The sequence below is a fragment of the Danio rerio genome, chromosome 17 (genome assembly GCF_049306965.1).
Source record: "Danio rerio strain Tuebingen ecotype United States chromosome 17, GRCz12tu, whole genome shotgun sequence".
NCBI classification, from domain to species: domain Eukaryota; kingdom Metazoa; phylum Chordata; class Actinopteri; order Cypriniformes; family Danionidae; genus Danio; species Danio rerio.
The window spans coordinates 16,701,108-16,726,420 of record NC_133192.1 but is presented as its reverse complement, the minus strand read 5'-3'; the positions used below and the strand labels follow the sequence as shown (position 1 = coordinate 16,726,420).

General features: G+C 30.6%; 1 protein-coding gene across 50 annotated transcripts in view; it reads left to right on the top strand.

Annotated features, from left to right (window-relative positions):
- si:ch211-266g18.10 overlaps positions 1-23,824 on the top strand; it is a 53,301-nt gene extending 29,477 nt beyond the window's left edge. For 2 of the 50 annotated variants that reach the window (XM_073928318.1, XM_073928308.1), the window contains 64 exons: positions 30-77; positions 201-248; positions 383-427; positions 514-561; positions 678-725; positions 880-927; positions 1,020-1,067; positions 1,182-1,229; positions 1,380-1,418; positions 1,506-1,553; positions 1,649-1,696; positions 1,787-1,834; positions 1,911-1,958; positions 2,142-2,186; positions 2,266-2,313; positions 2,635-2,682; positions 3,242-3,289; positions 3,365-3,412; positions 3,496-3,543; positions 3,620-3,655; positions 3,742-3,789; positions 4,541-4,570; positions 4,653-4,700; positions 4,814-4,861; positions 4,956-4,997; positions 5,237-5,284; positions 5,371-5,415; positions 5,510-5,563; positions 7,278-7,322; positions 7,471-7,515; positions 8,093-8,137; positions 8,224-8,271; positions 8,356-8,403; positions 8,530-8,574; positions 8,660-8,704; positions 8,863-8,910; positions 8,998-9,045; positions 9,133-9,180; positions 10,542-10,589; positions 10,677-10,724; positions 10,810-10,857; positions 10,935-10,982; positions 11,088-11,132; positions 11,233-11,280; positions 11,377-11,424; positions 11,501-11,557; positions 11,650-11,694; positions 11,782-11,826; positions 12,583-12,627; positions 12,713-12,760; positions 12,917-12,964; positions 13,070-13,117; positions 14,631-14,672; positions 14,778-14,825; positions 15,580-15,744; positions 15,876-15,932; positions 16,088-16,132; positions 17,571-17,618; positions 18,047-18,094; positions 18,260-18,307; positions 18,664-18,687; positions 18,773-18,817; positions 19,375-19,419; positions 19,510-23,824. In XM_073928318.1, coding sequence (XP_073784419.1) covers positions 30-77; positions 201-248; positions 383-427; positions 514-561; positions 678-725; positions 880-927; positions 1,020-1,067; positions 1,182-1,229; positions 1,380-1,418; positions 1,506-1,553; positions 1,649-1,696; positions 1,787-1,834; positions 1,911-1,958; positions 2,142-2,186; positions 2,266-2,313; positions 2,635-2,682; positions 3,242-3,289; positions 3,365-3,412; positions 3,496-3,543; positions 3,620-3,655; positions 3,742-3,789; positions 4,541-4,570; positions 4,653-4,700; positions 4,814-4,861; positions 4,956-4,997; positions 5,237-5,284; positions 5,371-5,415; positions 5,510-5,563; positions 7,278-7,322; positions 7,471-7,515; positions 8,093-8,137; positions 8,224-8,271; positions 8,356-8,403; positions 8,530-8,574; positions 8,660-8,704; positions 8,863-8,910; positions 8,998-9,045; positions 9,133-9,180; positions 10,542-10,589; positions 10,677-10,724; positions 10,810-10,857; positions 10,935-10,982; positions 11,088-11,132; positions 11,233-11,280; positions 11,377-11,424; positions 11,501-11,557; positions 11,650-11,694; positions 11,782-11,826; positions 12,583-12,627; positions 12,713-12,760; positions 12,917-12,964; positions 13,070-13,117; positions 14,631-14,672; positions 14,778-14,825; positions 15,580-15,744; positions 15,876-15,932; positions 16,088-16,132; positions 17,571-17,618; positions 18,047-18,094; positions 18,260-18,307; positions 18,664-18,687; positions 18,773-18,817; positions 19,375-19,419; positions 19,510-19,595 — 3,131 coding nt within the window. In that variant the 3' untranslated portion in view covers positions 19,596-23,824. Of the gene's footprint in view, positions 1-29; positions 78-200; positions 249-382; positions 428-513; positions 562-677; positions 726-879; positions 928-1,019; positions 1,068-1,181; positions 1,230-1,379; positions 1,419-1,505; positions 1,554-1,648; positions 1,697-1,786; positions 1,835-1,910; positions 1,959-2,141; positions 2,187-2,265; positions 2,314-2,634; positions 2,683-3,241; positions 3,290-3,364; positions 3,413-3,495; positions 3,544-3,619; positions 3,656-3,741; positions 3,790-4,540; positions 4,571-4,652; positions 4,701-4,813; positions 4,862-4,955; positions 4,998-5,078; positions 5,127-5,236; positions 5,285-5,370; positions 5,416-5,509; positions 5,564-7,277; positions 7,323-7,470; positions 7,516-8,092; positions 8,138-8,223; positions 8,272-8,355; positions 8,404-8,529; positions 8,575-8,659; positions 8,705-8,862; positions 8,911-8,997; positions 9,046-9,132; positions 9,181-10,409; positions 10,455-10,541; positions 10,590-10,676; positions 10,725-10,809; positions 10,858-10,934; positions 10,983-11,087; positions 11,133-11,232; positions 11,281-11,376; positions 11,425-11,500; positions 11,558-11,649; positions 11,695-11,781; positions 11,827-11,916; positions 11,965-12,458; positions 12,501-12,582; positions 12,628-12,712; positions 12,761-12,916; positions 12,965-13,069; positions 13,118-14,630; positions 14,673-14,777; positions 14,826-15,579; positions 15,745-15,875; positions 15,933-16,087; positions 16,133-17,570; positions 17,619-18,046; positions 18,095-18,259; positions 18,308-18,663; positions 18,688-18,769; positions 18,818-19,374; positions 19,420-19,509 lie in introns of all 50 variants that reach the window. The other 48 variants (XM_021467335.3, XM_021467332.3, XM_073928273.1 and 45 more) reach the window with 48 other exon arrangements.
- Positions 23,825-25,313: the final 1,489 nt, after the last annotated feature.

The window sequence follows — 25,313 nt, the reverse complement described above, 5'->3', positions numbered from 1 at the left end:
TTTACTCTTGTATATTATAATGCATTTAGAGGCTGAAGCTGTAAAGGAGAAAACGAAACCAACCTCTGAGAAGAAAGGTGAAATTTAACATATTTAATTAATTATAGTTTTCTTTCTTTGTTCATTTTTCTTAGTTTTACATTTTAGCAAATCAAATTGCATTAATCTGCTTTAAATCTGTAAATGTTATTATTTTTCAGAGGCTGAAATAATTAAGGAGAAAGTTAAAGCAGCTCCTGTGAAGAAAGGTATGATTTTGAATAAGATGCGCTGTATTGATCTCCATTATATTTTAATTGTAATGGCCTCTGATATAAGAGGTGGGTTTTTGTTATTTTATCTATAATAAATATATAACACAATGAACACATTGCTGTTTCAGAAGTTGAAGTCAAGGAGGAAGCAAAACCAGCTCCTGTAAAAAAAGGTATTGATGACAAAATAATTCTCTTATTAAAATCATTACCTTTTGTGTTTTGACTTGTTTCTACAAATACTTTTCACATATTTCAGAAACTGAAGTCATCAAAGAAAAAGAAAAAACAGCTCCTGAGAAGAAAGGTTTGGGCTGCTATGAGTTTGAGTTACTAAATATATATTTAATACACATTGATACATATTATCACAATGTATAAAATATGTCAGAAGTTTACTCTTGTGTATTATAATGCGTTTAGAGGCTGAAGCTGTAAAGGAGAAAACGAAACCAACCCCTGAGAAGAAAGGTGAGATTTAACATAGTTAATTAATTATAGTATTCTTTCTTTGTTCATTTTTCTTTTTTAGCAAATGGAATTGCATTAATCTGCAATTGAGTTGTTAAATATATATTTAATACATATGAATACCTCAAAATATTTGATTTAATTGTCGTTTCAGAGGCTGAAGTCATCAAGGAGATAGTTAAACAAGCTCCTGTGAAGAAAGGCAAGAGTTACTTTAACAGTTTAATTAATATTATTATCATCATGCAAAAATGATGTCAGAACTTTAATTTCTGTGAATTATAATACGTTTAGAGGCTGAACCTGTAAAGGAGATAACTAAACCAGCCCCTGAGAAGAAAGGTTAGAGTTACCATAATTAATTGACTTTTCTTTATTCATTTTTCTTGGTTTTAAATGTTACCAAATCAAATCCCATTTGTCTGCTTGTAATATCTGAATGTTATTGTTTTTCAGAGGCTGAAATAATCAAGGAGAAAGTTAAAGCAGCACCTCTGAAGAAAGGTATGATTGTGAATAAGATGTTCTCTATTTAGTTACATTATTTTGCAATTGCAAAAGGCTCTGAGAAAATAAGAGAGATTATGTTATTTTAGATAGCTTTAATAAATATATACAAACAAAATGTACACGATCAATGCACTTGTGTTTCAGAAGTCAAGGAGAAAGCAAAACCAGCTCCTGTAAAGAAAGGTATTGATGACAAAATACTTTTCTCATTAAAATCATTTCCTTTTGTGTTTTGTCTTGTTTCTACAAATACTTTTCACACATTTTCAGAAGCTGAAGTCATCAAACAAAAAGCCAAACCAGCTCCTGAGAAGAAAGGTTTGAGCTGCTTGTGTTACTAAATATACATTTAATATATATTTAAACCTCAAATATAATTTTTTATACAATATTTATATTATTGCCATTTTTAGAGGCCAAAGTCATCAAGGAGAAAGTTAAACCGGCTCCTGTAAAGATAGGCAAGTGTTACTTTAACAGTTTAATTAGTATTATTATCATACTGCAAAAATGATATCAGAAGTTTACTTTCTGTGTATTATAATGTTTAGAGGCTAAACCTGTAAAGGAGATAACTAAACCAGCCCCTGAGAAGAAAGGTAAGACTTATTTTTTAAATTTCCAAATCAAATCCCATTAATCTGCTTTAAATTTGTAAATGCTACTGTTTTTCAGAGGCTGAAATAATCAAGGAGAAGGTCAAATCAGCTCCTGTGAAGAAAGGTATGATTGTGAATAAGATGTTCTCTATTTGGTGACAATATATTGTAATTGTTATGGTCCCTGAGAAAACATTTGGGTTCATGTTATTTTATATAAATTTACAGTATATGAATATATAAAACTATAATAAATGTATAAAATATATAAAACAAAACTTACACAATGAACACACTGGGGTTTCAGAAGTTGAAGTCAAGGAGGAAGCAAAACCAGCTCCTGAAAAGAAAGGTTTGAGCTACTTTGAGTTTGAGTTACTTGATATAAGATTGATTTAATTCTCAAAATAATTTATATATTGCCATTTCAGAGGCTGAAGTCATCAAGGAGAAAGTTAAACCTGCTCCTGTGAGGAAAGGTATTGATGTTAATAAAAGTGTTGGTATGATTATGTATCACATGAATAAGTATTATTTAATGATGAATTAGAATAATAATTCATTATTCATCACATGGTATATATGATTGGTATTATGATATGATGATTGGTATTATTGATATATTTTACCAGTCAGGCAGCCTATTCATATAAAATAAAATAAAAATTCCAAAGGATGTTTCTAGATTTTTGCTGGGCTCGTTTATAATAATATCCTCTTTTGTACTGTTTTATTGCATAATCATATTACATTTATTTTTCAGATGATAAATGATTTGATGTTTTTTGTATTACTTTCAGAAGCTGAAGAAATAAAGGAAAAAGCTGAAGCAGTTTATGAGAAAAAAGGTTTGATTTGATATGTTGTATTGAGATGATAGATAGACAGACAGACAGACAGACAGACAGACAGACAGACAGACAGACAGACAGACAGACAGACAGACAGACAGACAGACAGACAGACAGACAGACAGACAGACAGATAGATAGATAGATAGATAGATAGATAGATAGATAGATAGATAGATAGATAGATAGATAGATAGATAAAACACTTTAGTTATTTTTTTTAATGTTTTCAAATTAATTTATTTAAAAAGGCATTAGTTTATATTCTAGAGGATTAAACAAATCTGATGTAAGACAATTAAAAAAATTGTCTTTATTTATGCAGTGCAGACTAAAATAGACTTGCTTTATCTTAATACTATTTTATATTATGATCTATTATATTATGATCTATTATATATTATAATTATGATGAAGTGATTAATGAGAAAGTTAAACCAGAAGAAAGGTATGAGTTTATCTTAGCTTCATGAGTGATTTCTGTTTATGTAAGGACAAATTCAGACATTCATGTACAGTGCATTCTCTAAATATATTTAATTTATTGCTTTTTCAGAGGCTGAAGTAGCCAAGGAGATAGTTAAACCAACTCCTTTAAAGAAGGGTATGGATATCAACCACCTTTTCTGCATTTGCTTCCATTTTCACTTGAATAAATCTATTTTAAACCTTTTTATAGAGCCCGAAGTTGTGAAGGAAAAGGCTCCTGAATCAAAACCCCAAAAAGGTGAGATGTTTCCTCATTGTCTTTTTTTTTTTCATCAAAATATTATTCCTTATCTTAACATATTTACAATATCACCATTATAGAGGCTGAAATTATCAAAGAGAAAGTTAAACCTGCACCTGTAAAGAAAGGTATGGATACCAGTCAAATCTTGCTGCATTTGGAGTCATTTTCGCACAAATCAATCTATTTTAAACCTGTTTACAGAGCCTGAAGTTGCAAAAGTACCAAAACCCAAAAAAGGTGGGATGTTTCACCTCTGTCCTTCATTTTAATTTTCTTTTTATATCAAAATATTATTTAACGAATCAACAATATTAATGTTATAGAGGCTGAACTCGCCAAAGAGAAAGTTAAACCTGCACCTGTAAAGAAAGGTATGGATGTCAAGGAATTTATGTATACACATTTATTACAAAGAAAGGTATTAATTTTACATATTTTCAAACACAGTTTTTTTTTGTCTGCAAAAAAAAAAAAAAAAACGTTGAAATAAGAAATATCTGTTTACACTCAAATATATATATTTTTACTGTTTGTTCAAAAAATGTATTTTAAATGAGCTGAAACTACACAGTTCTTTAGATTATTTTGGGACAGCTTAATTGTATTATGTTCAATCCACTTAAATTTAATTTAACTTAATTGAGTTGGGACAACACAAATGAATTATGTTGAATCCTGCATATTTTACAATGTAGTTTTTATGTTTTATATGAACACTTTTACTTGAGAATGCATTGTTAGAAGTCAAATATTTGACACTGTTATTACGGGTTTTAACATTTATCGGTAACATTTTACAATAAGGTTGTATTAGTTAATGTTGGTTATTCCATGTACTAACATGAACAAACAATGAATGATACATTTATTTTATTTCAGTATTTGTTGATGTTAGTTAATGAAAATGCAGTCGTTCATTGTTAGTTTATGTTAACTCAGTGTATTTAGTAATGTTTACAGGCATGAGTTTGGATGTTAATAATGCCTTAGTAAATGGTGAATTATGATTGATAAATGCTGTGCAAGTACTGCTCATAATTATTTTTGTTAGTAAATCCATAAACTAATGAAACCTTGTTATAAAGTGTGACCCATTTATCTTTAAACTCTTCTGATTTGCAGAAGAAAAACCTAAGGCAGCACCAAAGAAAGGTACAGTATGCATCTTATTGTTAGTTTAATGACTATTCTTGTTGTAAGATTTTAATATTTTGGACATATTCTAACATTTCAGAGGCTGAAGCTATTAAGGAGAAACGTACACCAGCTCCTGAAAAGAAAGGTAGGAGCTATTGATGTGTGTGAAAATATATTCCATTGCTAATTTTATCATTAATAAATTATATTATAAAATTAAAAAATACTGTTAAATGTTTTATATTTTTAATTCTTTAGTGGTAGAAGTCATCAAGGAGAAAGTCAAACCAGCCCCTGAGAAAAAAGGTAGAAGTTATCATTACAAGTGCCTTTATCAAGAATATTTTTTCTCATTAAAAATTTATAATTCATAAATACTTTATTATATTTTCTTTTGCAGCGGTTCTCAAGGAGAAAGTTAGACCTGCTCCTGAAAAGAAAGGTAGGGGTGTCAATGAAATAAACCTGAATTGCTGATTTTCTTAATGCAGTGATGATTTATCACATGAATGCTGTTTTATAGAGCCTGAAGTTGCTAAAGAAAAGGCTCCTGAACCAAAACCCCAAAAAGGGGATTTCTTTTTTCAGCACACATTTTGTGTGGTTTATATACTGATACTATTAAAAATGTGTTGCTTGACATGATGAGACTGCATTATTCTTCTTTTTTCTGTTTTGTAGAGGTTGAAGTCATCAAAGAGAAAGCTAAACCAGCCCTTAAGAAGAAAGGTTTGATTTACTGTGTTAATTATCAAATCAGTGCCAATACTCATATAACCTTTAAATGTTATAATCAATTACAATCATCATTTCAGAGCCTAAAGTCAAGGAAAAGGTTCAACCAGCTCCTATAAAGAAAGGTTTGAATTTAATTAAATAATCTATAAGAACTGATACTTACATGAAGTACTAGGATTTGTTAGCAAACAAACCATATATTTTTTTTTTTAACAGAGCCAGAGCTTCCCAAAGAAAAGGTGCCTGAACCAACACCAGAACCTGAGAGAGGTATCATTTTTGTGTTTTTACAATACATTTTTATTTCACTGATGTCATATCCTATATCAAAGATGAGACTTAAGTTATATATATATATATATAGAAAGCATTCTTTTATGTCCTATAGAATCAAAGATTTTGGCTTTTGTTATGAATATGTTAGCTTTAAGATGTCTCTCATTTCTGCCAATATGTTAAATCTGTTTTTATGACATATTTATGTAAATTAATAGGTGCTTATTCTGACCTATTAAATATATAAAATATACTTTTATGGTGGCGACACGGAGGCGCAGTAGGTAGTGCTGTTGCCTCACAGCAAGAAGGTCGCTGATTCGAGCCTCGGCTGGGTCAGTTGGCATTTCTGTGTGGAGTTTGCATGTTCTCCCTGCATTTGCGTGGGTTTCCTCCGGGTGCTCCGGTTTCCTCCACAAGTCCAAAGACATGCGGTACAGGTGAATTGGGTAAGCCAAATTGTCCGTAGTGTATGTGTGTTAATGAGAATGGATGGGTGTTTGCCGGTGATGGGTTGCAGCTGGAAAGGCATCGGCTGTGTAAAACATATGCTGGTGACATATGCTGTGGTGACCCCAGATTAATAAAGGGACTTAGCCGAAATGAAAATGAATGAAAACTTTTATGGTTTCATGCTGGATGTCAGACGTTTTTAACTGACATTTGAGGTCCACAACAAATGAGCTTTTTTTTTTATTATAGTACTGTTATTATTATCATCATGGTTTCTGCTTTCTACTATAATTATACTTGTTGTTATGAATGTTGTATCTTTGTATAGCTTCCTTTTGTTTTTATATATTTCAACTCTTACCAACTTACAACTGTACACACACATCACTGTTTTATTTTTGTACTTGATTTTTCTTCTGCAATTTGTATATGTTTGCATAATAATTAAAACAACATATATTTAAAATAAGTTATTGTATAAAATGTTATTATTTTGTAAAATAATAATAATAATAAATGTCTTTCTTACACAAGGGTAAAATGTAGTGATTTGATGGAAGAATTTGATGTGTTGTCAAACTATTTCTGTTATAGAGATGTCTGACAATTTATTTTTTGGAAAATATTTTGCAGAATGCCATTTTAGCTGGTTTACACTTTACTGTTTTGTCTGAAAAAAGGATAAAAAGTAGTAATTTTGATGGAAGGACGTATTGTCAAATTATGTCTGTTATAGATATGTACATTAATTAATTAATTAATTAATTAATTAATTCATTCATTCATTCATTCATTCATTCATTCATTCATTCATTCAGTCATTCATTAATTTTCTTGTCGGCTTAGTCCCTTTATTGATCTGGGGTCGCCACAGCGGAATGAACCGCCAACTCATCCAGAAAGTTTCTACGCAGCAGATGCCCTTCCAGCCGCAACCCATCTCTGGGAAACATCCACACACACACTCATACACTACGGACAATTTAGCCTACCCAATTCACCTGTACCACATGTCTTTGGACTGTGGGGGAAACCGGAGCACCCGGAGGAAACCCACGCGAATGCAGGGAGAACATGCAAACTACTTTATAGATATGTCTGAGAGTTTATTTTTTGGAAAATATTATACAGAATGGCATTTTAGCTGGGTTACACTTTTACTGTTTTGATGCGTGAAGTTCCCATTTTGTCTTTGTTCCATTTATATTGGAAGTTTTGCTCTGAAACTTTGTTTATTTTATCTAATTTCTTTTAGTTGAAGCTCCAAAAGAAAAGGCAAAAGTAATCCCTAGGGAAAAAGGTATAAATAATTAGTATATTAGCTAATATTGCCAATTTATCTTAAACATGGTTATTACAAGTAATGTTTATTGGGGTATATTTGATTTGATATATATAATTATTATCACTGCTGCTATTGTCAAGTTCTTAACTCTCATGTTTTCCAGTAGCTGAGATTACTAAAGAAAAACCAAAGCCAGCACCAAAGAAAGGTAATTTCTTTAATTTATTCATAAGAATAACACCAGTCCTGTACTGTAAAATATAACTGTTAACATTATAATGTATAAGAAATAATATATAGAAAAATAAGTCTGTCAAATAACAGAAAATGCACTAGCAGTTTATTTATATAAGGTTTTTGTAGCGTAATATACAACACCAGCCAAACAAATGGCACTTTAAACTATTAAAAATGTAAGTAGAAGTAACTTTTTTCAAACTTTTTAAGGTTAAAAAGTTTTGGAAGAAAGATTAAGGGCCCATAATGCAATTCAAATTCATAAATAAATGGGGAAAAATAAAAACATCAAGCACAAAATATGGAAAACTGCTGATTTTTGTAAATGTTTTACAGTGTAGGTCAGTTTTAAAATCACATTAATAATGCCTCATCAATCATTAATATTGCCTCGTCATTGCAGAGGCTGAAGTCATAAAAGAGAAAGCTAAACCAGCCCCAAAAGATAAAGATTTGATTTACTAGTTTATCTGTTAAAATCATTTGATGTGTGAAAATAATTAAATAGGGTAGATTTCTCTTTCAATTACAAATTTGTTACATTTTAGAGGCTGAAGTAAAGGAGAAAGCTACACCTGCTCCTGTGCACAAAGGTAAGAGGTAATATTAGGATGATATATAATAATAACCTATAATATTCTCTAATAATAGTCTATAAATATTATTATTGCCATTTCAGAGGTTGAAGTGTTCAAGGAGAAAGTTAAACAAGCTCCTGTAAAGAAAGGTATGGATATTATTCATATTCCATTGCTTTTGTTGTTGCCTTTGTAGTAATTAAATTATCACATAAAATAAACCTATTTTACAGAGCCAGAAGTTCCTAAAGAAAAGGCTCCTGAACCAAAACCTAAAAAGAGTGAGATTGTTTTTTTTTATATACAACAACGCAAACAGATAAGACATTTTAATGCATTTTCCCACTTCCAGAATAGATTAGTACTGTTGTCTAATATGTTTTTTTTTATATTTTTCACAATTATAGCTGAAGTCATCAAAGCGAAAGTAAAACCAGCCCCTGAGAAAAAAGGTTTTATTTATTGTTTACAGTTAAAATAACATAAAATGAGTAAAGAAACAATTGTTTAATGCTAAAACGATACAAATATTTTCAGAGGCTGAAGTGAAGGAGAAAATTAAACCAGTCCCTGAGAAGAAAGGTAAGAGTTTTTTTTATTGACATTGTGTTTGTATTAAACATAAAATTAGCATTTTGCTCTCATTAACTTATATTATAACTGTTATGTCATTTATTTTATATTTATTACTGTTACTGTTACGTTATATATTTTTAAAAATAATATTATTGCCATTTCAGAGGCTGAAGTCATAAAGGAGAGAATTAAACCTGCTCCTGTAAAGAAAGGTATGGATATTATTAAAATCAACACAAACACTGTCGATTTTCCACTACTATTTATAACTCAATTATCACATTAATAAAAATCTGTAGAGCCTGAAGTTCCTAAAGAAAAGGCTCCTGAACCAAAACCCAAAAAAGGTTAGTTTTTTTCTGCCTGTTTAATTGCTTTAATACTAAATTATTTGTATTATATCTCTTTTGATGTTTACATATTCACAATTTCAGAACCTGAAGTTATCAAAGAGAAAGTGAAACCAGCGCCAGAGAAGAAAGGTTTGATTATTTTAAAATTGTTATGAAAGTTATGTTTGAAAATGTAATATCATGCTAAAAAGCATTTTTTGTTTAATATTAACACTTTAGAAGTCATAAAAGAGAAACCTAAACCTGAGAAAAAAAAGGTACAGTTAAGGTTAAAAATTAGGCTAAAATTGTTCTCAAATTCAGTGATGATGCTGAAGTTTTTTTTTTTTCTCGTTCTCTAAATATTTTCGTAATTCCAGAAGCTAAAATCAAAAAGACTAAACCAGCTCCTATAAAGAAAGGTATAGATATTCATGAAATCATCTTGTTTTGTGTTTTATTGTATTGTAAGTCATTGGGTATGTTTACATGGACACCAATATTCTGATTTTAATACCATTAAGGCAATACTTTGATTAAGAGTCTACCAAGTAAATATCAACTCCTGATTAATTTAATCTGATTAAGGTCATATTCAAAATAAACAGAAATGGAATTAAGACATGTGGAGTATGCCGATTATAGATGCATTATTGAAAGGCAGTACAGACATATTAAACACCATCATGTAGTATTTTCATTGCATTTTGTGAGAGGATATTCCATACACACAGGGTTATTTGACACTAATCTCTGCACCTACTGAGTCAGTAAAGCACTACAGACACCTACATTGCGAAATGCAGAGGATTTTTTCCCCATATGGTGGAAATTTCCAGCAGTTTACACTCGCATCCAATATCTTGTTTGTCACAGGGGTATTCATGAAATGTTCCTGAATGAAAGTGAAATTGCCAAACTGCAGTTAAAGTTAACAAAGTAAAAATGAAAGACCCGAAATAATATAAAAATCCAGAGAAACTGTGGATAGCGCGATGACGCAATAACGTTAATCGAATTATGTGCTACAACATGTAAAATGTTCATGAAAGGAACCTTCAAAAAGCAGCTCATGTAAACACCTTAATCATATTATTTTCTTATCCAGATTAAGACATATAATTTGATTACTGATGTCCATGAAAATGTAGTCATTGTTTTATAATGACGTATTAAATTCAATAAATAAAATATTTAGAGTCTGATGTTGTAAAAGAAAAAGCGCCCGAACTTGCACCAAAAATAGGTGAGATCACATAGCCAAAATCAGAAAAGCATTTGTTTTAATTGAATTTTATTTGATGTAATTCAACATTTTAAACTTAAGTATTTCCAAAATAATTTCAAATTTGTACAAATTAAAACTACATATTTTGTAGCACCCGAAATAACCAAAGAAAAACCAAAGCCAGCAGCAAAGAAAGGTACTGTGATATATTTGTAAAATAGGATTCCCTTAAAGCAAATTTTTAAAAAAAGCTAATGCTTTGTGTTTTATACTAATATTTTAGTAGCTGAAGTCATCAAAGACAGAACTAAACCAGTCCCTGAGAAGAAAGGTTGGAAATACTTTGTCATGTAATCAAAAAAACATTAAAAAAAATATAGAATCATGCTAAAAAATAATTTTTATTTATGAACTTTAGAGGCTGAAGTCATCAAGGAGAAACCAAAAGCAGTTCCCGAGAAGAAAGGTATTAGTGTAAACCTAATATGTTCACTTTTGCCCAAGTTAAATACCAAATTAAATCTCATATTCAAACTATTTTCATATTTCAGAGGCTAAAGTCATTGAAAAGAAAGTTATACCAGCTCCCGTAAAGAAAGGTATAGATGACAATCAAATCCTCTTGCTGTTTTCTGCTGCATGATGATTATTCATTATAAATTTTTTTATTTTATAGAGCCTGAAGTTGTTAAGGAAAAGGCTCCTGAACTGACAACAAAAAAAGGTGAGATCTTCTTACAGCTAAAATGCGTGATTTTAAACTCAACATTTGTAAAAGTTAAGCATTGAAATTGACATTCTGCCTGACAAATGACTGAATGTTTTACAGCACCTGAGATAACCAAAGAAAAACCGAAGCCAGTACCAAAGAAAGGTATTATGCCACTTTTGATTTGTAAAAATGTCTAGCCATATTTGTGGTGTTAGTTTTAAGACAAAAATAATATAAACATTTTAAATTCTCATTATTTTAGAGGCTGAAGTCATTAAAGAGAAAGCTAAACTAGCTCCTGAAAAGAAAGGTTTGATTTACTCTGTCATCAAATTGCCGTTATTATAATACTGCATTAAGAAAATGTGTCCTTTATGTTAATATTTTTGTAATATTATCATTATAGAGGTTGAAGTCATCAAGGAGAAAGTTAAACCAGCTCCGTTAAAGAAAGGTATAGATGTTAATGAAATCATCTTATAATTATGAAATACGTTTTTACTACTGTTTACATACATGCTGTTTTCTAGAGCCTGAGGTTCATAAGGAAAAAGCACCTGAACCAAAATCAGAACCTACAAAAAAAGGTACCTTGTCAAATTTTAAATAAAGTAAACTAAATTCATATTCAAGATTGTTTTACTTCTTATGCAAATCCTTAATTGTCACTCCTTTTTAGTTGAGGTTCCAAAGGAAAAGGCAAAACCAGTTGCTAAAGAAAAGGGTACTTATCAAATAGACAATTAAAAAAATCACATAACTGTCTATACTTTTGTTTGCTGTTGTAATATTATCCTGTTATCTTTTACAGAACCTGAAATAACCAAAGAAAAGCCAAAACCAGCACCAAAGAAAGGTATTTTTGTGAGATTAATACTGTCATACTGTTATGATAAATTAACTTTAAAGTATTTTAAAGTATTGTTTTGCATTGCCAATAATTCAGAAGCTGTAGTCATCAAAGAAAAAGCTGTACCAGCCATCCTGAAGGAAGGTACTGCATAAGTTAAAATGCGTTTTTTAGAGTTTAATAAAATTATAACATTTACTTAAGGTCAGAAATTTATTTTATTAATTTAAATTTTTATTATATATTTATTTATTTTAATAATGAATTTGTTTTTATTTTATTTTTTATAATTAAATTTAATTTATTCTTGTTTTTTTTTATAAATTTTATTGTATTTTTCTTTTACTTATTTATGTAATTATTTATTTTTATGAGATTTTTTTTATTTAATACTTTTTTATTGACTTAATTAATTAATTGTTTGTTTTATTATTTTTTATATTATTAATAATTTTTTTAAATTTATTTTTTATTTTATTTGTGCTTCTTTAGAGGCTTAAGTTAGAAAACTAAACCAGCTCCTGAGAAGAAATAGTGATTTAGTGTGTAAATTAAAATTAATCCAAACAGAAATCAATATTTTTGGGGTCTTTTGTTTGCATTGAAACTTTTTTATTTTTATTTTATAAACTTTTAATTGGCTGAAGTAAAGAAAGTTAAAGCAGCTCCTGAGAAGAAAGGTAAGACGTAGTAAGATTGTACCTCCAGGTTAAATGACCATGCTTTTATTCTTTCTAAATATTTTCACAATTATCTTTTCAGTGGCTGAAATTAAGGAGAAAGTTAAACCAGCTTCTATAATGAAAGGTATGAATATCAATGAAATTGTTCTGCTTTTCTGACTTTTTTTTAGCAGCATGATACATTACCATTTTTATAAACCGTTTTACAGAGCCTGAAGTTGTGAAACAAAAGACTCCTGAACCGAAACCCAAAAAAGGTAAGATGTTTCGCCACTGTCCATTTTTCAAATACTGGTCAATCATAGCAATCAAAAATAATATAAGAATTTCATATACTTGTTAGCCGTTCAGACATTAAAATTGTACATCCAAGTACATTATTTGACTAAATTCCTCTTTGTTTTGTTTTGAAGAGCCTGAAGTTGTGAAAGAAAAGGCTCCTGAACCTAAACCCAAAAAAGGTGAGATGTTATATATTGGTCAGTGAGATTAAATGTAAGAATTTGCTTGTTAATATTTTTAACTACATTATTTGACAATGAAGTTCCTGTTATTTTGTTTTGAAGAGCCTGAAGTTGCTAAAGAGAAAGCCAAACCAGCACCTCAGAAGAAAGGTTTGGTTAACTGTTATTCATTATATTTTGCTCGTTGTTATCAAAATATTTGGTAACACTTTAGTTTGTCACAGTGCATGCTATTAACTTGCAAAACTTGGTTTATTACTTCCCTATTATTAATATATTAATTGTTCATTAGTACTATAGTAGTTATATATAAGATTATCTTATTATCTACACCCCTAATCCTTCCTAAAACCTAAACCTAAGTTCTACCTTACGAACTATAAGCTTCTAATTAGTAGTATATTTAGGTTATAGGGCTCTATTTTGATGGTCCATGCGCAAAACGCAGGGCGCAAATGCTTTCAGGGCGTGTCAGGACGCGTTTTTGCTAATTTAAGGACGGGAAATCTGTCTTGCGCTTCGGCGCATGGTCTAAAAGGGTTGAGTTTATTTTCTTAATGAGTTATAGGTGTGTTTCAAGAATAAACCAATTAGAGTCTCATCTCCCATTCCCTTTAAGAGTCAGCTGCGTCGCGCCAAGAGTGCATTCGCTATTTACAGGACGCAAAGTAAGTCTAAGTGGAAAAAATGAGCATTTTACAAACAAACAGTTAACTATTGCAACAGAAAACTGTTAAACAGAGCTTCTACTGCGTGAGAATGAGAGATAATGGATCACTTTCACTTTCGCTCTTTGATAGGGAAACCTTTACGCACAGACATCAATTAGTCTATAAATAAATACTTTTGTTTGTTAAGCTCAAATATTCATTTCAAAACTATTTCTAAATTCAGTTCTAATTTCCAGCAAACGAATAAATGAATAATAATAGCAAAATGTGCTCAAAAACCTGAGTTATATCCTAAAACACATGCTGTGCCCCTTATGGTCTAAAACCTGACAGGTGGGCAAATCTAAGCTTGTTTTTAATAAAACAAATATAAATATGGATATAATAAATAATTTTGCTAATAATAATAACATTATACAAAAGCAAATTGTTATGAATGCACTGAAAAAGCCTCCCGAGATGAAGAAGACATAAAAGCAGTGGTTTTTCATATTTATGTAGGCTAGAAAATAATATGTTTTGTAATATTTTAATCCTTTATATTTATATTCTATATCTATTCTTATTATATCCTATATATATCCTTAATATTTAAATTTTTTAATATGTAAAGATATTTGCCTATTGCTCTCTTGTGCGTATTAAGCAGTGCGTAAGCGAGGCGCAACTCTGCGCCGGAGTTTTGACCGGGTTAGTTTTGGTCTAATGAAAACTCTATTAAAGATTCTCAAAATAGCGACGCGCCAGCGGTCCGCCTCAGAACGCCTATGGGTGAAAAAATGAGCGCTAATGCATTTGCTATTTAAACAGCGTAGCGCAACGCCTCAAAACGACTCTTGCGCCAAGCTGAAACTACCAAAAGACTACTGCGTCACGCCTTGCGCCACACTGCGCCGGGTGTATGATAGGGCCCATAGTCTTAATTAATGGTTTGTTAACAGCATGAATTATGACCAATTGTTTTTCTAAACATTTTTATATCACCTTAATAGAAGTCATCAAAGAAAAAGTCAAACTTGCTCCTGTAAAGAAAGGTACAGCACTGATATCAATGAAATAATCCAGTACACATTGTTGCAATTTGTTTAAATATTCTTGTTGTAAAATATGATTATAACAATAAATAATACTGTTTTCAGTGCCCGAAGTTGTCGAAGAAAAGGCACTTAAACCAGAACCCAAAAAAGGTGAGAGTCAGGATTATTATAGTTAATTAAACTAAAACCATTATTATTAGTAATAAATTGAAATTAAAATAATTATAAGTGAATAATCAAAAGTAAATTGTTTAATGAAATAAAATGGTACTTTTTAAAACTTTTTTTGTTGTAGTCAGAATTATTGATCCCCCCCTTTTTTTGAAATGTTGTTCCCTTTTTTTAAATTTTCCTAAATGATGTTTAACAGAGCAAAGAAATGTTCACAGTATGTCTGATAATATTTTTTCTTCTGGAAAAAGTCTTATTTGTTTTATTTCAGCTAGAATAAAAGCAGCTTTTAATTAAAAAAAAACATTTTAAGGTCAAAATTATTAGCCCCTTAAAGCTATATTTTTTCGATAGTCTACAGAACAAACCATCATTATACAATAACTTGCCTAATTTAACCTGTCTAGTTAACCTAATTAACCTAGTTAAGCCTTTAAATGTCACTTTAAGCTGTATAGAAGCGTCTTGAAAAATATCTAGTCAAATATTATTTACTGTCATCATGGCAAAGATAAAATAAATCAGTTTTTAGAAATGAGTTATTAAAACTATTATGTTTAGAAATGTGTTGAAAAAATCTCTCTTTTAAACAGAAATTGGGGAAAAAATAAATGGGGGCTAATAATTTAGGGGAGCTAATAACTCTGACTTCAGCTGTAGGGTTTCTGCAGGGTCTGTCTGAATGACAACAGATTTTCACACTAACAATATCAAAACCCTTGTGAATACACAGATGAAGTTGGTCTTATTGGTCTGGACCTGGAGCTCCTAAACTCCATCAACCAAAAACTGTCTCTCCTGGACTTGCTAAGGAAGGACATTGGAGAAATGAAAAGCGATCTGGAGTCCACTCAGAATCAAATCACACTTTTACGGATGGACAACAGAACGATCAAAGGTTGCAAACAAAAAAACTCACTTATAATAATAATAATAATAATAATAATAATAATAATAATAATAATAATAATAATGATGTAAAGTGTAAATTATTGTTTTTAAAACACGTGCTACTAATATCCTTTACAGAGCCAGAGACTATTGGTGTGAAAGTAAAACCAGCAGTCAAGGAAAAAGCAAAAAGAGGTATTCATATTTGTCAATTTCACAAGCTAGTTCTGAATTTTAAATATATTGAGCTACTACCAAGAAGGCTGTATAACTTTTTCCAGAAATTGTGATTGATTTGTTTTGCAATGCTTACCTGGGAGTGACTGAAAATAGTTTTTTTTCTGTTATAGACCACGCTCTGATCAATGCTACTAGGACTGCACATATTAAAACAGGTAATTGACATCCATTATTTAAAACTTATTCAATAATTTCTCCTTTTTTCAGAGATTATGTATGTACAGTTTTGACCTTTTTCATAGGATGCAAAATTACTCATTATGCTTTGGCTGTATGCTGAAGGAGGATGCTCCGAACTTCTGGTCAACAGATTGATGTGTATAAACAGTCACATTTGGACTGCTTTGAAACAACAGCTTTAATCTATTTTATTTGTTTTTAACATATTTGAATTAATACTGCTGTCGATCAGCGCCACCTCCTGGACTGATCATTTTGAGAATGCGATCTAATAGGAATTAAAAACAACATCTTTGTGTCACCGTCAGATGGCATCTTATGCCATTTAAATGGAGTATCGTCATCGCAAAAGTCAATTTCTTTTTTTATTTCCAAATATATACAGGGTGTTCACAGTGTCTTAAAAGTCTTAAATGTCTTAAATCCACTGAAATATTGTGTTGTAGGTCTTAAATGTTTTTTAAACAGGTCTTAATTTTCCTTTGTTCATGTATACTGTAGCTGCTCAATCTGGCTGTTAACAGACATAAAATCACCAACAATTATTTCAATAAAACTTAACTTTTTATTTAAAAAATGTGATTTTTAACTAAATAAAAATTTCATTCATAATGGTCTTAAAAATGTCTTAAATTTAACTTGAAGTCTGCAGAAACCCTGTATATAACCAGCCCAAATAAATGTATTTCACCAAAATGTTTGACACACATATACTGTCCCACTAATAAATTGATTAATAGAGTGGCACAAATAAAGTGGCATTTAGAAATGACAGAAAAACACATACCATGGTAATTATTACACAATACAAACTAAATGAAACATAAATGGCTCCCAGTTAAAATCAACATGCAATTCAGCCAGCAGAGTATCAGTAACATACTTTTATTTTAATTTTTTGGGAATTGCATGGCTTAACGTTATATACTTGTTAAGTTTCACGCAAGTAATATTGTTTGCTCTATAATGCTGGGATGTATTGCATGTGATGTGTCTGTGTGCCTTAATGAGCTCCCCGAGCAGAGTATAACAGCTGGCAGGTCAGAAACACTGTTGCTGTATTTCAGCATCTTATCTGATGACACTGAATTAGGAGAACGTTTTTCTCTCGTGCTTGAACAGCATCTTACAGAATCAGGCTATAACGACTTTAACTATTTAACTATGTAGACTATTATGTCTACATTATGAGAGAAATTAATTTTTTTGACTTTGGATGTAAACCAGCTAAATGTATAACTTTTAAAATAGAATAATAATGGGATAATAATGAAAATGTGTTTTGTAGGAGCAATATTTAAAATTAGTTTTTTCACCAGTTTTGTATTTTAAGTGTAAATGATGTCTGTCTTTGTCCTGTGATTAAACTGAAGCTTTCAATCAGCTTAACTAGTTTTTTTTCCCCTAAAACAGAGCGTGAATCTCTAAAAAACATCACGAAACCAGTGCCTGCAAAGAAAGGTGTGTCTGAACGCTGTCTCAGCAGTTTAGATGATGTAAAACACAAAAATAAATGTGATTTGACTGTTTACAGAAGTGAGTGCTGTGATACATTGTCTATATTAGTTTAAATATTTTATTTGCTCATTTAGCTGTTTTATGAATAAACAATGCATCTCAGTATTTATTCTTATTTGCTAGTGATATTTAACAAAAATACAGCCCTAATTGTTATCTTTTTGTTAACACACAGTGCATTACCTAATGTTAACATGCAAGAATTCATATTTTAATAATGCATCAGTAAATGTTGAACTATGAGAAATCAATGCTGTACAATTATTGTTCATTTTTACAGTAGTTCATGTTAGTAAAAACTAATAAAACTTCCTTTGTAAAGTTTGACCAAATTATGTAACTATTTATTTATGTCCACTTTTTTGTCCAAGCCAAAGAGGCTCCAAAGGTTAAGATTGCGCTGGAGCCTAAAAAGAAAGGTAAATTTAACATTTTGTCTATTCTGTAGAAATAAATTACATAAAAATCACCACATCGCACGACATTCTCTTACTCCCAGTTTTATTGATGGAAAGTGAATACAAGTTGAAGTTGTTGTAGTTGGATCAGTGTTTGTTTGAATATAAATCTTCCTCTGATTACAGGAATCATCCCTGAGAAGGTCAAAGAAGTAAAGGAAACTTTACAGAAAGGTATTATAACTGATTTTTGAAGGGTATATTTACTAATGCAGACTTTAACAATGCTATTTCGCTTTTCAGCAGTAATTGTGTATTTTTACACTCTTAATATATTTCATATATTCTCCCCCTCACTATTAATGGTTTAATCATGGGACAGGCAGATGGCTATGTACATGCTGAAACCTATTTGTAAATGTCAACTGGAATTAAATATTTCTTGAGAGGGGAATATTGACAATATTCCCACTTGATCCAAATGGGACTGCAGATGGCAAAAATTCCCAGTTAAAATGAATGCATGAAGCATATTTGAAAGCCTTTTCGTCTACATTAAAAACGCTTTTACTTTCTGTTTTTGTTTTTAGAACCTGAGTTGGTCAAAGATAAAGGTATGCTCCTTTTCTGTTGCTTTACTTTTGAATTTTATTTACACTTCTGTGTATCCTGATATTGTAAATGTTTTGTAATCAGTAGTTGAGCCAATAGAGAAGGAAATTGTTGTTGAGAAGGAAGTCAAAGGTAAGATAGAAATTTAATATAAACTAACTAATGTATAAGTAATAGTTGTGTGTGTGTGTGTGTTTTATTTATTATAAATTGTAATGTTTATGAAAATTGTCTTTTGCTCATTAGTGCTGCTTTTAATTATTTGATTAAAATGTTTAATGATATGAATATTTTGAACTATAATTGCTTAAATTAATTAAGATTAATTATATATAATTATTAATTATAATTTATTTATAATTTTCAGCATTATTACCATTGCCTTCATTGTCACACATCCCACAGAAATCATTATAACAGACTGGCATATATATTCTGGAAATATTCAATAAACATGTAATATAGTTGTTAATATTATTTTATTATCAATTCGGAAAGTACTTGCATCACATGAATACGTAACAAAAACTATATTCTAATTGAAAAATATTATTTTAAATCATATTGATATTATAATTTTAAGCATAATAGATTTTTTCCACACATAAAAAAACAACATTAATATTACCAAATTCTGGTTGCAAGTACAATTATTAGATTAATATTTTCCACATCAATTTCTTCTGCAGGAGAAGAGCCTGAAATCACCAAAGATATTCCAGAGGTGGAGGAAGGTGAGTTTTTATTACAGAAACTGGAGAACACAGTCATTTATTTTTCATTAAATAGTTCTAAAGCATCCTCTGATGTCTTTCCTTCAACAGAGGACATTCCCTACTTCCAGTGTTTCTTTGTGGATGAGGATGACACTCAGTATCCGTTCTTCCCTTTCTCTCCACCGCTTTGGTGAATTCAGCTAAACCTCAGAGTAAATAATAACACGGTAAAGGCCGAGCTCTGATGGATGAAGAACCTGCAGCTGTGATGCATGTGGAAGTTCACAGTAGGTCTTACAGCATTACATCAAGAAGAATATGAAGGTGTAAGATATAATATAAAATAAGAGAAGATATTCCTGGATTTTAAAACTGGAAAACTTCCTTCTGGTAATTGTCATTTTAAAGAACAGAGTTTGCTGACACAAAATATCATCTAAAGGCTGTCTATCTGTCTTTTAACATGGATTCGCCTTATGTGTCTGATAATAAATATCTGTTTATACTTAATATATACGTCCAAGAAGGAATGTGAGTATAGTTAGTCCAGACAGAACTGACAGGACATCATGAAACAATCTTTCTGAACACACCAGTGGAGTTCAGATACAAGGATTATGCTAACTTTTAAATGCAAGGGACAATACCTCATTTTGTTGGGGTGCTAATTCAAAGCATTCCACTGTTGTTGTTTTCTCTCAAAATGAGGTTTTGAGATTGTTAACGTTTGAGTTTTGACTCAAAGAGAGGATATAGTAGATCAAGAAATATATACACAGATATTTTATGTCTTTTTCTAAGTAATACCGTTTAAGTTTACTGAAGTGACAACTGCACTGAGATATACTGTAAAGACAGTTTCTCTGACTGTATAGATTTTATTTTTTATTCTTTTTTTATTCTTTTTTTTACAATTCACATTTAGTCATTTTGCAGATGTCCAAAGCGACTTACAATTGAGGAGGCATTCAGCAATTCAACAAGAAGAGGCAATACACACAAGAAGTGCTAGTTATACAAAGCAACTTGTTAGTGCTCAGAGAATTTAGCGCTTGAGTAGAAATAATAGAATTTTTTTATTTTGAGAGAGTGAGAAAAAGAGAACATGTTTCTATAGGTGATTTAAGCCCACTCACCCAAGGCAAGTTACGAGTTTATGATGTTTGAAAGGCATGCTGTAACATTTAGGTGAGATAAATGTAATGTGTGCAACAGATCAAGGATGAGGCAGGATTCAATTTAAAATTTTAAGCTTTTTTTTACTCAATCGTTAAACAAAAGATGTAACAATAATAACGAAAAAGAGTAATAAACATTTACAATATTCTTTTTACAAAAACAATGAGTGTAAGCTAAATCAAAAAACGAAACAAAAAGCAAAACAATCCTTAAGTCTATTGTCTAAACTAGGCGACAAAAATAAATAATGAAAATGAAACCTGATATCTTCAGTGCACAAAACACCTGATCTAAACTAATTAAACTACAAAACTCAAAATTACACAGGTGGTAAAACACTCAAGCTAATCTAAAAAAAAAAACAAGATAAACTAACACAAAAGCTATTATAAGGCTCAGTTTAGAATCATACTGCGAACATCAAAGCATTTACTTAAAGCGAATGAAGTTTAACAAGTAAACTCGAATTACCATAGTAAAACTGAGATAATAAATCAGAATTTTGAATTGTTGTATGAGGGGAAGAGAAGAGGGTCTTGGTTTCATTCATCAGGGCTCAGGTGCTCATGGAAAAGATGGGTTTTTAGTTAATGACTTAAGGATTTTTTTTCATGTATTTTGATTTCTGTAATCTACCAAACTATTTGTTGAATCTATACCTCAGAGAAAACTGTTTTTTTTTTTCAGAGCTCTGTATAAATGAACACACTGGATTTTGCATTCAAATAATAGACCAAATTTAGATGTTTTATCCAGGACAATCATTAATAAAACATCCAAATGCAATATTTAAAATGCAAACAAATAACAGCAGCAAACTCCACATAACAGCAATAGTTTATGCAAATAGACATGGATGTTTTTGCATTCATACATGAATAGACCTACCTAATAAAATATAACCACTTCCTGTAAATGGCTTGTCTGTATAGTAAAATATACTCATACTGAAAATTAATAATCAGTATGGTGTGTATATATAAATGTATGTGCTTGTGAAATCGCATACTTAATACTATATACAACATATGACTGAAAACTTTCTTTGTGACCATTTAAAATAATATGTTCTATGTCGTGTGGAAGTGAATATAATACATCATCTTTCATGTCACTGCCATGTGACAAGTTTTGTCGCTCCACTTGGATATTCAAAAATTCTCTCCTGTGGCATCATGGGATAGTTAAAGTCCTTTTCAGGATCTTACAGAAAGCATGAAGTCATCCAGGTACATTTTACATTATACTTTCTATCTGCTTATTTTAGTCATACCTGTAGTACTCCTAATAGTACTCATAATGTATACTATATAATACAGATGTAGGGTTGTTTGGACACAGAGCGTGTTTATCTGCACTGCCTCTAGTGGCTTAACTGACACCTTAAGTACCTTATTTAAGTAATCGGCTCATTAGGCAAGCACTCTATTACTTGATTTATTATTTAGTGAGTGTTTAATGGTGTGTACTAACTAGTGAGACTGATCAAATGTGGGTCACCACACAGACATTACTTTTACTGCCTCTGTCTTTTCTGCAGGAGTTCAGCACGCGACTCCAGAAAGGAAACATTTGTGTTTGTACAAAGATTTATTTTTTCCTGTATATTATAGCAATACTTAAATGTATCCATAAATAGAAATAGTCTCTTTTGGACTTTTTAAAACATGTTGTTACCTTTAATCATGTAAACTTACAAGCTTGTTAGTTGTGTTTCCATGTAAACTGTGTGAGTAACTTGTTTTATTCAGCGGTTCCTTGAAATCGGCGTAAGTGTTCTTTTAATGGGATAGTATGTAAAAATTAATTCTTTTACATCCTCAGACTGTCCAAGATGCAGGTGACTTTTCTTCTGTAAAACATTAAAGATTTTTTTTTTAGCCTTGGTATTTCTTAAGATGTAAGTCAGTGGCATTTTGATGGTGAAAAAAACACATACAGGTAAAACAAAATTAATACCTGTGGCTTCTACAGAATTTATATATTGAAGTTTTTATAAAAGTAAAATGATCATTCTGTGAAAGAAAACTAACATTATTTACAATATTTAATCCACAGTTTCAGCAATACCTACTGCAACATGACTTGTATCAAACAGTAGTATAATTTTGTAAATCAGAGATGCCCAAAGTAGGGCTTGCATGCCAAAGTTGGCCCATTGTAAGCTTTGATTTGGCCCACCATCCCATCTGAGAGGTGAATGAGAATGATAAGAGAGGGTTGACGTAACCTTTTTTTTTTGTTTTTTTTTTTTGTTTAATTGCTTTTTTTTCTTAATTTAGAGCAATCTGAAATGAAATGTTTTCATTAAATGACTCATATTTTATTTTAAAATGTAAATACTGCCGCTCGACGGATAAAGGACTAATCAAGGCAAGCAAATCTAGGCAAATCTAATGTAATTCTGTTATAAATGAGATTGTTTTGTTTTTACTGTAATAAGTTAATTAGAAAATGTCAAAAAAAATACAGTATTAGTTAATATAAGGCTATGTTTCTAGTCATTGTTAAACATTATTAAATAAATTAGGAAATCACCCATATTTACCTTCGGCCGACCAGCCTCAATCAAGTTTGGTTTTTGGCCCTTCATTATGTTTGGGCACTCCTGTTGTAAATAATGTTAATTTTCTTTCACAGATTTTTGTGCTTTCTAAAGCCTAATGTACCATCAAGAGCTGTAGGTATACATTGAGTTTTACCTGTAAAATGTGCTTTTTGACTCTCAAAGTGCAGGTACAGTAGCTGTGGAATATCATTTGATGACTCTGAAAGTTTAACAGTTTTAGCTAAAAATGTACATTTTTTTGGATGGCCTGAGGGTGATTAAATGACAGTAAATGAAATATTTTTGGGTGAATGTTCTCTTTAATGTTTCTCAGTGATAAAAGTGTTGCATGTTTGCATGAAGTTTATCATTTTAATGTATCTAGACCAGACATTTCTTTTTGTAATAGGAATTGTATGATTTCTCAAAACAAATTTGTGATGTGTTCATTTTTTCGGTCTTATGCATGGTATTACAGTCAGATGTTTTAAGGGCAATGAACTTGATGTGTATTTATATGTGCATTCTCTGTGAAATATAAAGGCAAGGCATAATATAGATTTTTGAAGAGAATCAACAATATGGTCGAATAGATTTTATGCAGCTGTAAATGCCTTTGGAGCTGAGATACAAACTTAATTTGTGATGAATGTCTGATTTAAGACCATAATAAATGTTTGCAATATTCCAAAACAATTGTTTGAGCTTTCTTTTATTAACAAAACCAGCATTACTTAATTGCATTTCATTTACAGAATTGCTTATTTAGTTTTTATGTGATTGACATTGTTTTTACTAACATTTATTTGTCTTTCCTTTTTAGGTCAGGTCATTTTGAGGAATTATTTCAGTACAACCCAGGCTTTTGTGTCAACATCCACTATGTCCAGTAGGTGGCATTACTGCAATAGGCATTTGTGTTACCTTTCTCCTCATTTTGTCATTTTTGTGTAAGAGCAAATTTAAATGTAAACCTTTCGTACTATCAATTGCTTTATATCAGCAACATTTCAGTAGTATGTCCACTTGAAAAAAAACATTTCAGAATATCGAGACTCATCGCAAATTTAAATAAATGTAAATGTCAAATTATTTTAGTATGTTTAAATAGTTAATTTACACACACACATACACACACACACACACACACACACAAAACATGCACACACAAAACATGCACTAGGATGATTCATTCATAATGATGAAAGATTCAGAAAAATACATTTTGTTTAATCTGACAGTCTCACAGAAAGCTGCCAATTGTTGCTAGTGTTCACTGCATTGGTATGCACACACTGTTTTGTGCTATTCAGTGTTTCTGCCAGACTGCTATTCAAGCGTCCAAAAAAAAATCTTAAACATCTCCAAGCCAACAGAGACTATTCCCAACTGAGCCAATACTAAAATTTCTCTTATTGCATAGTAGTTTTTTAATGTTTCTAAAAGAGGTATCTCATGCTCACCAAGCCTGCATGCATTTGCATAAATAAATGTTGATGTAAAATACAGCAAAGAACTGCAATATTACTGTCATATTAACTATTTATTTTTTTATTTTGACATTTTAAAAAGTAATTTGTTACTGTGATTCAGAGCTAAATTCAGCATCGTAATATCAGTATTTAGTGTCACATGATCCTTCAGAAAGTTTTATAATATGCAGATTTGTCCCAGATTTGTCCAGATTTGTCCTAATATGCAGTGTGTCCTTATTACAATGTAACAGTTTTTTTTAATTACAGCATATCACGAATATAACTACTACTAAACTACTATTTGCAATAATTAAATGCATGTACTTACAATATGGTTAAGGTTAGAATGTGGGTTAGTGTGCAATATGTATAATTAATTGAGATTAGTAAAAACGTAAAATAGTGTTATAAGTGTTACATTTTTGTTGTTAGTGTTGAAAAACAGCTCAGTATTTTTATTGAAACCATGATGAACTCATGCTTTGGCTTAGCAGAATGTTTTTTTTATCCTTCACATTTATTCACGTCATATTGGTCAAAAGTGACAGTAACCAGTATACGTATGATGTTTTATTTAGCATTGTCATATACATCATTTATGCAGATATTACTTATTCACTCTATAGTGGGCATTGCTAGTTTCAATACTACTTTTTTCAAAGCATTAGCAACATTAGACTGTCATTTTGAATGGTTGACATTAATTCAAT